Source organism: Plectropomus leopardus, chromosome 2, assembly GCF_026936395.1.
Source record: "Plectropomus leopardus strain MGB_pleo_1.0 chromosome 2, ASM2693639v1, whole genome shotgun sequence".
NCBI lineage: Eukaryota > Metazoa > Chordata > Actinopteri > Perciformes > Serranidae > Plectropomus > Plectropomus leopardus.
Window position 1 is genome coordinate 6604715 of NC_142177.1, and position 14684 is coordinate 6619398.

The window sequence follows — 14684 nt, forward strand, 5'->3', positions numbered from 1 at the left end:
GCATAGACATCACATTTATTACCGCCTTGTATAATTTATCAGCTGCGTTCATTAAACCGTGGCCTAGTCAGTTGAAAAATGTCCGTCGGCGAGGAGCATTAATTGCAGAAGAACATGAAGTGAGCTCGGTCGTGGATCCCCCGGTCAGACTCCGTGACGTCTGCGCTAATGGGGGAATATGGAGGCCACTTTAAAATGAAAAACTGCAAGAGAGCCCGGTGTCACTTAATCAATGTGAAACCCCAGCGGGGAGAGCGAAGCACCGCCTGCGGGGGCCGCGCAGTCCCCGGACTCATGTCCCCTAGAACGGAGGGGGTTTTAAATGGGGCCGCTCTCACGATGTAACTCATCTCAGTCACGGCCATGATGGTGCTCCCTCCCAAGGGGGTGTTGCAAGGAGGTTGTCTCTTCTTGGGAGGTGCTTAACAACACCATCCATCTCGGTAACACAATAGTACACACACACCGCCTACCTAAGGAGCCATCATCACCGCTGGCTCCTCAGCTGCCTTCATTCATGCAGGATGAAATTCGCCTTGAAAAAAGCCTGAGGCAACATCCGATCAATCACCCCTCAGCCAGTTATGACCCGTCAGGATCATAAAAGCTGACAAATTTGGCTAATTTGGGTCATTCCTCTATCCTTTTTCCACCCTCAATTACCTTAAAAACAAAAGTCCACTCTGGAGACACAAATTTCGATGCATTTCGTTGCAGGCGAGGTGCCAATGTATGTGGACATCTGCACGCCTGAGTTGGCCCCAGTGTCAGTTAAGTCTCCAATGGCCCCTCTGCTCCTCTATCTCCCGGCTGCCCTGGGCCCCGGGGTGCTCTTATCTCTCAAACAAACGGCTCCCGTGCCGCAGCCTCGCTTGCAGCCCTCATCTATCTGCCTGACATGTGCTTCCTTGTTTGTTTTCTCTCGCCTGCTAGACGCGGGGCCGATGATATTGAGCTGTGTCGACGGCGCTCCTCCATTCATGCCAGATGAATCAATCACTGCTGCGTGCTCCGCGGCCCTGTTTAGTGCCGACGGAGTCTTTTCCACTTCAATCAATGCTTTGGGAAGAGGTCGGTGCTTTTTCCTGCTATTTATTAGGGAAAGAAAAGCTCCTGAAAAGTAGCTCTGCCAGACACTTTGGCAGAGAGACGAGCAAGAACTAACAATGACAAATGTTTGTCAGGAATGACATTCTTGTTTTATTTGCCATGGAAATATACACTGAAATTGTAAATATGGGTATGGTAATAAAGCAGAGATCGGTTTCCAAAATCTACAGTATTAACCTGGATTTACCACATGGAAAGAAGGTAATAAGCAATGAAAGAAATTACCCTAAAATTAGCAAGAAATTAGCAAAAAGTACAAGATAATTACCTGAAAATTAGTTTGAAAAGTTTAAAGAAAACAATGGAGCAATTACTTTTTAAAAAAAGGTGTTTTAGAAGTATAATAATTCAGTAGCATAATTCTAAATATGTTATTATGATCATTTGAAATACAGCTTTTCCCTAGCTTTCTTTCCTAGATTTAAACAAAAAATAATTTTCTAAATCATGTTCTAAAACCAATTTCTTGCAAAGCATGCAACATTTCTTGCCAAGATGTTCATTGTCTTGTGTGTGTATGTTCAATCTTTCCCCATGTTTTTTAAAGAGCAAAGCACCACTTTGCTCAGGGTTCAAAGGTTTAAATTCCTGTAAAAGGCATCTGACAGCAGCACAAGAAAAGTGATGACGCTGCAGATTTCAGGGGTCAAATTACATTACATAATTAAAGAAAGGAGCAGAAATAAGTCATGTCAAATCAAAGCATGCTCAGAATTAATATATATATATTTGTACAGCATGTAGCAGAAAAGTCAGATAACACAGGAGGCAAAACAGACGACTTCCTGACTCTTCTTCTGTCCTCTAATGAAATAACTACAAGCACACACTCGCTCATTAAACAACCATATCATTTTAATGAGGCTTAGCAAGTTCATACATTAAGAGAATATAATTCAATAAGGTCCTTCAGAAGAGGCTCTGAGTATCATATGGAAATGAAGCCATTAAAAACCATCTGCACTCACTTAAAGAGTTCAAAATTCAAGAGTCTTTCAGGATGCATAGCGCAGTCTCTCAGCAGCTGAAGTCGCTCTCCTCCTGGACGATGAGCAGAGGGTTTCTGCGAGGACTCGGCTCTAACAAAGTCCCACTGCTGCTCCTCACAGACTCTGCACCGCTCGCCTGTGAACACTGTCTCTCTGCTTTGTAGCTGGAGTCTTGAGAGATTTTCAGCTCCTCCGCCACCCGCTCCCCCAGCTCCTGGATCAGCTGCCTGGAGCCTTCTGAGGCTGCGGGGAGGGAGTCCACCTTCCTCTCTGCTGAGGGGAGTGTGCTCGTGGGTTCCTGGGGGATGGGAGAGGCAGCCGAGGTGGGTTGGGGCTGTAGAGGGTTGTCCTTAGACGTCTCCCCTCCTCCTCCTCCTCCTCCTCCTCCTCCACCTCCTGCTCCCTCTCTGGATTCAGTGCTGCTTTGCCCTTCAGCCTCAGACTCCTCGCTCTCATCGGATGACTCGCTGCTGCTGCTGCTGTCACTGTGGGATATCAGAGCGTGCTTGGAAGCTCCCTGCTCTTCTTCTTCTTCCTCTGCCACCATTGTCGCTGCCTCCTCTAGCTCCTCAACTTCCAGCTCCAAGTCTTTTTTCCGCAGGGAGGATTTTTGTAATGTTGCGGCCAAGGCTGATATCTTCTTGGACCTGTAAAGATAAAAAAAAAAAGTAGTAAAGGAGGATGAGTAAGGAAAAATCACTTTCCTCACCTTGTGTTTGACTACAAAGACAGAAAAAAGAGAGACATCAAACTACAACTTCATCAGTGGTACCCGAGAGAGAGCAGCGACTGACTGATCGACTGGCTCTGCACACTAAAGACATAGCCACAGGATAACCATCTACAAATCTAATACCCATTAACCATATCCCATTCTGAATGCTAAGTAGACTGCGATTTGCAGAGGCGAGGGGGGCTCAATGAAATATGGAAATATGGATGTTTAATAATGTAGGGAGATGAGCTGCGCTGATACACTGAGCTCGAGCTCTTCTCCTCCCCCACTGCTGCTCTCCCTGCACGAGGTGATAAGAGACTGAGAGGGATTACAGAGAAAGCGAGGCAGACCCCTCCTCCTCCTCCTCCTCCTCCTCCTCCACCACCATCGACTCGGTCCGCACATGCAAACACGCTCACACTTTCACCTCCGCATTGTGAGAGGCTAAGCCAACAGTTGGAGGCTGCAAATGGAGCAAGAGGAGAGCGGTGATTGGTAACAATCAGAGGCAAGCAGAGGAACCTTTCATTCTGTACAAGATGTGATTTTAATATTTTAAAGAGCTCATTTGTGCTCTTTTACTTAATGATTTTAAGCACGGCCAACAGCTCCTGAGATAGATGCCAGAAAGAGAAAAAAAAAGACAGAGTATTACTGCCTTCAGTTTTATGTCTCCGCAAACCAGATTCAGTTACAGTTTACAATTATGTCCGTTAAAACATGGATGCCTCACACACATCTTCCTTCGACAGCACGGAAGATCAGACAATCAGCACAGTTTCAAGATTAGTGGCACAGACTCAGTATCTACCCAAATGTCTCCCCTTCTGTTCCTGATTTTACAACACGAAATAATGGCCAGAAAAGTGATTTACAAAACATTATAAAGTCACAGCAAAGTTGACCTTTTACATTTTGGATATATAATATTATCACTTCATCATAAGACATTTGTGTGAAAATTTATCATAATTAGTGTATAAATTCTCGTTATGGCCAATAACGTTTGATCACTAAATTCATCAGTCAGTGCTGACATTTGTGCTAAATTGGAAGAAATTCCCTCAAGGTATTCTTGAGATATCGTGCTAACGAGAATGAAACGGATGCAAGGTCACAGTGACCTTGACCTATAAGCTTTAACTACTAAATTTTAATCAGTTAATCCTTCAGTCCTAGTGGACATTTCTGCCAAACTTGAAGAAATTCTCTTTAGGTTTTTTTGGGATATTGTGTTCATGAGAATGAAATTGATGTAAGATCACGGTGACCTTGACCCATAACTTTTGATCACCAAATTTTAATTAGTTTGTCCTCAAGTCCAAGTGGATGTTTGTGCTGACTATGAAATAATTCCCTCAAGGTGTTCTCAAGATATCACATTCACAGGAAGGGGACAGACGTAACGTCACAGTTACCTTGACCTTTGACCACCAAATTTTTAATCAGTACATCACTAACTCCAAGTACATTTGTGCCAAATCTGAAGAAATTGCCTTAAAATGTTTTTGAAATATTGCGTTCAAGAGAATGAGACAGAGGCAAGATTACGGTGATCTTGACCTTTGATCCCCAAATTCTAATCACATCCTCGAGTCCAAGTGGATGTTTGTTCCAAATTTGAGGAAATTCCCTCAAGGCATTCTTGAGATACGGATGGACAACTCACAATCATAATGCCTCCATAAAAATCCTCACAGTGTGATTTTTAAACTGGATATTTTACCCAACAATCAGGCCGCAGAGAGAACTGATAGAAAAAAGCACATTTTGAGAATAAATCCTGCAGAACAGAAGCAGGGTAACCCTGAATGGCCCGACTCTGCAGTTGTGCACAAAGTCTGACTGCAATACAGTCAATAAAAGTCCGGCCGGAAAATGGCTCCGAGCTGCAGATCCACAGCTGAATGTCTCCAAAGATTAAGATTAAGAGAATGTCCTCATAAAGCAGTACATTAAACAATGTCCCTGTCCCCTTAGCTTCACTTTTATAGCTGTGTTGCCACAGAAGACACAACAGTCTCATTGAAGACAGAGAAGGTGTTTTATTGCTGATGAATGTCCTCCTACAAGGCCCCATTTGTGTAAAGCCATCAGATTGTTGGGAGGCCCCCGCCTGCACATTATTCACGCTGGGAATGCCTGCCATGCTGCCAAAAACTTAAGTGGTTGCTATTCGTCCCCCAGTGTGGCTAGGGCATGTGTGCCGCCCCTATTGCCATGGTGATTACAAGGTGACCTCTGCGGGTCACTGCGATTCAGAGTATGTCCATTTAGAGTGGGATAAAGTGTGTGTGTGTGTGTGCGTGGAGGGGCTACTCTTCCGCTGCCATTCACATTTTCACACTCGGCTCCTGGTGCCCTCTCTCTGGCCCAATTAACCCACTGCTGAGCACCAGGATGGCTCCTCATTACCGTGCAGTCCTAATGAGCTCCCTATTCTGGCGAGTAAAGTGTTTATGGAAGCAGCGTGTAGGGGCTGTGTATTCATTTAAGACCTCAGGAGGGACTGTGTAAACAGATCTTATAGTTGTGCACATTCTCCTCTTGTAAGCTGAGAAAGGGAGAAACCGGGGATGTGGGAAAGGAGGGAGATGCCCTTTCTCACATGCGCCTTAATCCAAAAATGTTTTGGCAGTTTTCTCTGTCACAACGTGGCGGCATTTGAAAACAGTAGCCAAAGTCGATTTTCCTGCTAAGGTGCTTTGGCAGCTTGCCAACGACAGAATGTGGAACAAAAAAACAAAAATCTTGAAAAATCTTCCCCCGTGGTTTTAGTCATGGAGCTTTGAGTGCAACATTCTCAGGCTACAAAAAATCTGTAAATATATTCAAATAAAACTCGCAAAAAACAAAAAAAAGAAAAGAGGTATGTAGATTTTGAAGAGGAATTTGATTGCTTTTTGCATTGATGGATGCAATATGATAATACTTTGTATTACCATATCAATCCTCTAATGCATTCTATTGATCCTGCTGTCAAATATTGTTTGTGCATGTTTCAACTATGTTTTCAAGCACACTTATATTGCATTATTATTCCATATATGAAAATGTTCAGAATTCGATACATATTCAGTTTGGCTATTCGGATTTTGGCATTTTGCAGTTAAGACGTGAGATATGCTGGTATCATTCAGGTTTTAGGAGCATTCTCTGCGTCTTAATTTGAGCTTTTCTGCAGTTTTCGACACACGACATCTTGTATTTTTACGGTCAGCCCGTAGCATTGTGCACAAAGCAACTAGTCAACAGTCTGCAAGGCTTCAGATGCTTACCCAAAAGAAAAGCCAACATTTCTGGTCGAAAGGAGAAACAAACTTTTTTTTTAAACATCATCAAAGACTCGGATATCAATAGGTTTTTGGTTATGTGCAAATATCGCAGCACCAACCTTTGCAAGAAGGTGGTTGAAGGAATGAAAGAGGGAGGCTGTGTTTGCATAGTCCAACAAGTCTGCCACAGATGAACAACTGAGACAATCATGGCACAAGCAACAGCTGTTCCACTTCTCCATATTTTGACGTAATAAACAACACGTTAAGGCACGTTAATCGGAGTATGCACGGCTGCACATAAATGGAAATATATATGTTTACAAGGGCGAAAAATCCATATTTTGCCCTTGTAAACATAGTAAGTGTTCGTGTTAGGGTTCTCACTGGAAATGTTGAAAACAAAAAAAAAAAAGAAAAATAGAATCATGCCTTTAATAAGACTAAAAGTCTACCGCCATGCTAGCGGCTTTGTGAGGCTGTAAGCTCTATGGGAAAAAAATAGCCTGTTCATTCATTTCAATAAGTCCATTCTGAAGGTGCTGAGTTGTCTGGCAAAGTTTTGCGGCAATGCAACACAGTGTCATCTAGCAGGGCATGGTGTAGGTCTGCTCATAAACTGGTTTGTTGGATCATATTCCACAGGTGGTTAAAGCAACACGTCACCACCAGCACAGCAACACAATACTTTAAGGTTATTTTTTTGGGGGGTTTATTGCATGAAAGGGGGAGAGAGGCAGCAAAGAGTCCATCCATCCATCCATCCATTTTCTTCCGCTTATCCGGGGTCGGGTCGCGGGGGCAGCAGCCTAAGCAGGGAAAACCAGACTTCCCTCTCCCCGGCCACTTCGTCCAGCTCTTCCCGGGGGACCCCGAGGCGTTCCCAGGCCAGCTGTGAGACGTAGTCTCTCCAGCGTGTCCTGGGTCTTCCCCGGGGCCTCCTACCGGTGGGACGTGCCCTGAACACCTCACCAGGGAGGCGTCCTGGAGGCATCCTAATTAGATGCCCGAGCCACCTCATCTGGCTCTTCTCAACGCGGAGGAGCAGCGGCTCTACTCCGAGCTCCTCCCGGATGACCGAGCTTCTCACCCTATCTCTAAGGGAGAGCCCAGCCACCCTACGGAGGAAACTCATTTCGGCTGCTTGTACCCGTGATCTTGTTCTTTCGGTCACTACCCTAAGCTCGTGACCATAGGTGAGGGTAGGAACGAAGATCGACTGGTAAATCGAGAGCTTTGTCTTTCGGCTCAGCTCCCTCTTCACCACGACAGACCGGTGCAGAGTCCGCATTACTGCAGACGCCGCACCGATCCGCCTGTTGATCTCCCGTTCCATCCTTCCCTCACTCGTGAACAAGACCCCGAGGTACTTAAACTCCTCCACTTGGGGCAGGACTTCGTCCCCGATCCGGAGGGGGCACGCCACCCTTTTCCGGCTGAGAACCATGGCCTCGGATTTGGAGGTGCTGATTCTCATCCCAGCCACTACACACTCGGCTGCGAACCGATCCAGTGAGAGCTGAAGGTCGCGGCCTGATGAAGCCAACAGGACCACATCATCTGCAAATAGCAGAGACCCAATCCTGAGGTCACCAAACCGGACCCCCTCAACACCCTGGCTGCGCCTAGAAATTCTATCCATAAAAGTTATGAACAGAATCGGTGACAAAGGGCAGCCATGGCGGAGTCCAACCCTCACCGGAAATGAGTTTGACTTACTGCTGGCAATGCGGACCAAGCTCCGGCACCGGTCATACAGGGAACGGACAGCCCGTATCAGGGAGTCCGAAACCCCATATTCCCGGAGAACCCCCCACAGGACTCCCCGAGGGACACGGTCGAATGCCTTCTCCAAGTCCACAAAGCACATGTGGACTGGTTGGGCAAACTCCCACGCACCCTCAAGGATCCTGCCAAGGGTCCAGAGCTGGTCCACAGTTCCACGGCCGGGGCGAAAACCGCATTGCTCCTCCTGAATCCGGTGTTCGACTATCCGGCGGACCCTCCTCTCTAGTACCCCCGAATAGACCAGGGAGGCTGAGGAGTGTGATCCCCCTGTAGTTGGAGCACACCCTCCGGTCCCCCTTCTTAAAAAGAGGGACCACCACCCCAGTCTGCCAGTCCAAGGGCACTGCCCCCGACGTCCACGCAATGTTGCAGAGTCGTGTCAGCCACGACATCCCCACAACATCCAGGGCCTTGAGGAACTCCGGGCGGACCTCGTCCACCCCCAGGGCCCTGCCACCGAGGAGCTTTTTGACCACCTCGGTAACCTCAGCCCCAGAGATAGAGGAGCCCACCCCCGAGTCCCCAGGCCCTGCTTCCCCAACGGAAGGCGTGTCGGTGGGATTGAGGAGGTCTTCGAAGTATTCCTTCCACCGATCCACAACGTCCCGAGTCGAGGTCAGCAGCGCCCTGTCGCCACCATACACAGTGTTGACGGAGCACCGCTTCCCCCTCCTGAGACTCCGGATAGTGGTCCAGAACCTCTTCGAAGCCGTCCGGAAGTCGTTTTCCATGGCCTCACCTAACTCCTCCCACGCCCGGGTTTTCGCCTCGGCGACCGCCGCCGCCGCACTCCGCTTGGCCTGTCAGTACCTGTCTGCTGCCTCCGGAGTCCCACAGGCCAAGAAGGCCCGACAGGACTCCTTCTTCAGCTTGACGGCACCCCTCACCGCCGGTGTCCACCAGCGGGTTCGGGTGTTGCCGCCCCGACAGGCACCGACCACCTTACAGCCACAGCACCGGTCGGCCGCGTCAGCAATGGAGGCACGGAACACGGCCCACTCGGACTCAATGTCCCCAGCCTCCCCCGGGACATGGTCGAAGCTCTTCCGGAGGTGGGAGTTGAAGCTCCTTCTGATGGGAGACTCTGCCAGACGTTCCCAACAGACCCTCACAATGCGTTTGGGTCTGCCAGGTCTGACCGGCGTCCTCCCCCACCATCGGAGCCAACTCACCACCAGGTGGTGATCGGTTGACAGCTCCGCCCCTCTCTTCACCCGAGTGTCCAAGACATACGGCCGCAAGTCCAACGATACGACTACAAAGTCGATCACTGAACTGTGGCCTAGGGTGTCCTGATGCCAAGTGCGCATATGGACACCCTTATGCTTGAACATGGTGTTCGTTATGGACAATCTGTGGCGAGCACAGAAGTCCAATAACAAAACACCACTCGAGTTCAGATCGGGGGGGCCATTCCTCCCGATCACACCCCTCCAGGTCTCACTGTCGTTGCCAACGTGAGCGTTGAAGTCCCCCAGCAGAACGAGGGAGTCCCCAGAAGGAGCACTCTCCAGCACCCCCTCTGAGGACTCCAAAAAGGGTGGATACTCTGAACTGCTGTTTGGACCATAGGCACAAACAACAGTTAGGATCCGTCCCCCAACCCAAAGGCGGAGGGAGGCTACCCTCTCATTCACCAGCGTAAACTCCAACGTACAGGCACCGAGCCGGGGGGCAATAAGTATTGCCACCCCTGCCCAGCGCCTCTCACCAGTGGCAACTCCAGAGTGGAAGAAAGTCCATCCCCTCTCGAGAAGACTGGTTCCGGAGCCCAAGCCATGCGTCGAGGTGAGGCCGACTATATCTAGTCGGAACTTCTCAACCTCGCGCACCAGCTCAGGCTCCTTCCCCACCAGAGAGGTGACATTCCATGTCCCCAGAGCTAGCTTCTGCAGCCGAGGATCGGACCGCCAAGGTCCCCACCTTCGGCTGCCGCCCAGCTCACATTGCACCCGACCCCTACGGCCCCTCCTATGGGTGGTGAGCCCACAGGAAGGAGGTCCCATGTCACCTCTTCGGGCTGTGCCCGGCCGAGCCCCATGGGTAAAGGCCCGGCCAAGCCCCATGGGTAAAGGCCCGGCCACCAGGTGCTCGCCATCGAGCCCCACCCCCAGGCCTGGCTCCAGGGGGGGGCCCCGGTGACCCGCGTCCAGGCGAGGGGAACTCTGGACCATTGATTGTCATCATCATAGGGGTCTTGTGAGCTACACTTTGTCTGGTCCCTCCCTTAGGACCTGTTTGCCATGGGTGACCCTACCAGGGGCATGAAGCCCCCGACAACTGAGCTCCTAGGATCACTGGGACACGCAAACCCCTCCACCACGATAAGGTGGTAGCTCAGGGAGCAAAGAGTCGAGGCCGGAATTTGAGCCCGCGGGTATGACTTTTCTAGGTATTTGGTCATAACCCAAACAAACTGAATTGTTGACCTGATGATGGCGCTAGATTTAAAATTTAAGGGATCACCAAAGTGATATATCCACAGGGGGAGAATGAATGTTTGAACCAAGTTTCATGGGAATTCGTCCAATCGGTGTCAAGACATTTCCCTCTAAACCTCAAATGTGAATCTCATGATGGCCTTTGAGGAATGATCTGGGGATAAAAAGTCATTATGATACATTTTCTGGACATTGTGGATGTCTGTACCAATTTAATGGCAATGCATTTAATAGCTTTTGAGATATTTTAATCTAAACCAAAGTGGTGAACCAACCGACCAACACTGCTAACCCTGGACCATGAAAATTAATCTGCTTAATGCGCCATGGAGGATAAGCTAATTTTCTAATTTATACATACAAATGCACCACATTGGAAGACTTCCCAAATCATTCTGTGCATTACAAATTAATGATGAGTTCTGGAGACACCTTGTCTTGCTTTAGCCTATTCCCCAAGCACAATCATGTCAGTTAAAAAGTCTGAGGATGCAAACAACATCAAACCACTGCATTCTTTGGATAACTGACTCCGGCTATTTTGCGGTCTTCATGTGTGAAAGCCACTAAAGACAGACACAACTTCAGCTAAGATCCCTAAAACTTTTTAAAACAATGACAAAGTGGCTTTTCCCACAGCGACTACAGGATATCGAGACATTAATGTGACCTGGGCTAATGATGATGAGGGTGCGCAGGCTGTATGGAGCCTGTTTAGGTCCCAGGCTCTATAAAAGCCACGTGAGAGCTTCCTGTAGCGTGGCTGGGGCAGAAGAGCCTCCTGCAGCACAGCCACTTCAAAGACTGCCCTGTATTCTCTTTCCCCCCGTGGGAAGTCATTATTGAGTTAGCATTGGGGAGGCGCGCTTGTTTTCTCTCCCCTCCCTTGCTCTGTGGTTGGAGAAGCTCTGCCTGCGGTGAATACAAAGGCTGTGTCCAGGAGGGGGAGGGATAATGTTGTACACAATCCAGTCATTACTACACTGCTGTTGTGGCTTGCCTTCATTAAACGGAGGAGGGGTGGTGTTTTCAAGGTTGGAAAACTTCTGGCGAGACAAAGACGCCTCCATCTGCCAAAGTCTTTAGATGAGAATGGGATGTGTGTGTGTATATGTGCGTGTGTGTGTGCGCGAGAGCCGAGCTAAATTACAATCTGACATTTCTTTCATCGGCCTGGTGTTCATTGAAAGAGCGACTCATTCAGGGCGTCTGTGCTCTTGAAAACATCTCAGATAAAGCTTGTCCTCAGATGTATAAATCTGTGTAATACGAGCACCAGATTTCTTCAGCGTAACTCGCAAAATGCATCATTCACTAGCTGAGGGGGATAAAAGCCGATGCTGGGAGATGTGATCCGTCACTGTGACTGAATGCTGGAAAGGTCTGAGGCATTGGATGCCACTCCGATTCCAGAAATGAGAAACACAGATGTATTTATTCAACACGCCAATGTTCCAGACCAGACTTATAGCTGCCTATGAAAGACTTATTGTACTGAACAAGCACTGATTCATCATAAGTATCTGTTGACTGTCAGGTAAATGTCTCTACGGGTCCAAAATGGTGGACCCGAATGCTGATCAATGTGGGAATTTAATTCTGAGATCTGATTTGACCTGACAACTTTTAAAAATATATACGCAAATCAAAACCATTATGTTTGTGGAAGAGCATATCTGGGTCTATTTCATCCTAAAAAAACTGTTAATTAACATTCCTTCTAAAAACTGCTAAAAATGTTTATCATGTTGGATACACAGCCTGCATAAATAATGGATGTCGAACTGTGGTGCCATTCATTGGTTTGTGGACTGCAGTTTTGAAGCTTCGAGTTTGGCATTTCGTCCCTCTCAATCCTGTATCTTTGAAGCCAAAAATGACCAGATTTAGATGAGAGGGCGGAGCTACGGATGAGCAAGGAATGGATTGGACTCATATACCCCTATTTCCACCAAAACACAGGTAAACCCACTCAAACTGGGCTATAGACTGCTTTCCCATGCCAGTAGACCTGAACTCTGTACACGGTTCTGCAGCAGATGAATATGCCTTACTGTATGTGTTTTTTGTGGTGCGTCATGTTCAGCATCACGGACATGCCAGAAAACATGTTCATAATCAGGTTTCTATGACGACCACAGCACAAGTAGATGCAGCAGCCAGTAGCTCTTCAAATCCTTGCTACTTTTTGCTATATTTTTCTCCTTTTTTTGGCTCCATGGCCACTTCTGTTGAAGCATGACTTTTCTATGATAGAGAAGCACTTATCAACATTGGGAGAAGTTGTGTGGGTCTTAACACAGCAGACCACGAGAGAATCCCCACCAGTGACATGTACGGAGTGGCAAGTCTGACCAGAGGGGAGAAACGAAACCTAAGGCGCCGGACAAGGAGAGGAAGGAGAGCCGGCATCAGGGCAAGGCTGCTCTGCGCACATCTTGACATGGTTAAACATTCTGGATCAAGCCGTCGCACTGGATGGACGGACCTTTTGGGAGCCATTTAGACACAAGACTCTGATGTAAATTTAAAAAATGCACTGCAGGATTTCAATGATGCCACCAGCAGCAGCATACCCAAGGAACTGGATGGAATTTTTTATAGTAGCTGCAGATTTTTTAATCAACTAATCCTTAAACTCCAATGTTGTAGCAGGATCAAGGACAACAGTAATTTTGTGTTATAAACTTGGTTTAAAAAATGACCAATAAATCTACTTAATATGAATGGAGGCTGTAAAAACTCTACAGCGGTCACTTCTTTTTATGTATATCTTACTTATCTTACGCCATTGCATCTCGCCAGTTAAGGAGCTAAAAATAGCACATTCACCCAGGAGTTTTCTTTCCAACAATGCTGTTCAAAGCAAATACCTGTGACTACTGAAGAGTCATTGACTCGGATGTGAATGCTGATCGTTACTGTTCCCATTACATTAAAAGCTGTTTTGAAATTCATTTAAAAGCCAATATTTGCTGATACCGACGACTTGTTGATATTACTGTTCATCACTGAACAGAATGTAAAAACGAATCTACAAAATTCAGCTTGATTTTTCTTTAAAACAAACAAACATTTTGGTATGGTAGAGCAGAAGAAGGAATGTGAACAAATTCGTAAAAACCCTCCACTGACATGATTCCATTTTATTTCCCACATCATCATTTAAGTTTAAAAGTCAGGCTGAAAGTTTTATCTTCACTGTAGGAGACTTTGGTTTGGGTTGTGCTCAAAGGCGCCCTCAGGCTTGGACTTTTCAGTGTTATTTTTCAACACTGCAGCTTGGCAAGCTTAAATTTTCAGTTTGACTCAACTGTTGGGATTGTGGGATTTTTTTTTTTTTTACTACAAACTATGTTCAGCTCATGACTATCTACTTTTACTGCTTCCTCTAACTTTTTGATTCAAGTACTCCCTTGGACATTTAAGCACTGTATTAATAGCTGTCCAGTGTGTGTGTTCCATATTCAGCTGTTAGCATCTCATTATATGTCTAAAAGTGACAAAAATTATGTTAGGAGCTGTTGTTTGATCAGCATCTGTTTAGATGTACAGAGCTTTGAGGCTGCAAAGACAGACGAAATCTCTTCACTGTGATCGGTTGTAAAAACTGGAGTGGGCACTCCAAACATGCATAGAGGAAATTATGCAAACACAGTGTGTAAGTATGTGTTTAAGATGAGCCTGTGTATTCAAGACAAGAAGCTGGAGTGGCCACATGCTGGGAGGAAATCTGTACTACTTATCCCTGTTAGCTGTCAGACATTTGCATCTTTGTTCTCCCCAGCGGGGGCCTCTAAGATCTCCTTCAGTGCTGTGGCTAACATCTGATAGAGCAGCTCCATTATCTGTTTCAAAGCCTTCAGGATGGCCGTTTGACAGTCGTGTGTTGCTGCCTGGTGCTTTCCAGCAAACATCTGGTTGTCACATCAGCTGTGTGGTTGAGGGAAGGGGGGGGCAGCAGAACAATTCCCCATTTTCACCCACATGGGGAGCATCGCACCAGAGAAGCAGCCTGCGACACCTAATTTTAATTCTCCTGTGAAAAGCCCAAGAGCACAAGTTAAATGAAAACACCTATTACGCAAAGTAGCCAGGGCGGAAATCTGGGTAATAAGTGCTTTAAAATCACAAAGAGGTGTACTGAGGTGAATTGACCACCCGAGCCTGACGGGGGGGATGGGTGTTAACACCACACCACCATGCACAAGTGCATTTCCAAGGCGTTAACCACAGGTCTTGGCTGACACGCTGACCCAGTGCTTGACCCCGTTGCCCTGAGACGATCCCGCTTGTTGGAGCTCCAGATGCTATTCCCTGGGGGGGAGCTGCTGTCAGAGTGGCCGACTCTTCCCCCGTGAGC

The 14684-nt window shown here is 47.3% G+C and overlaps 1 protein-coding gene across 3 annotated transcripts in view; it reads right to left on the reverse strand.

The window, feature by feature from the left end:
* Positions 1-1944: 1944 nt before the first annotated feature.
* The window catches only part of shq1 (SHQ1, H/ACA ribonucleoprotein assembly factor), a 47388-nt gene continuing 34648 nt past the window's right edge, over positions 1945-14684 (reverse strand). For all 3 annotated transcript variants that reach the window (XM_042494012.2, XM_088083654.1, XM_088083666.1), the window contains exon 12: positions 1945-2746. In XM_042494012.2, coding sequence (XP_042349946.1) covers positions 2128-2746 — 619 coding nt within the window. In that variant the 3' untranslated portion in view covers positions 1945-2127. The remainder of the gene's footprint in view (positions 2747-14684) is intronic.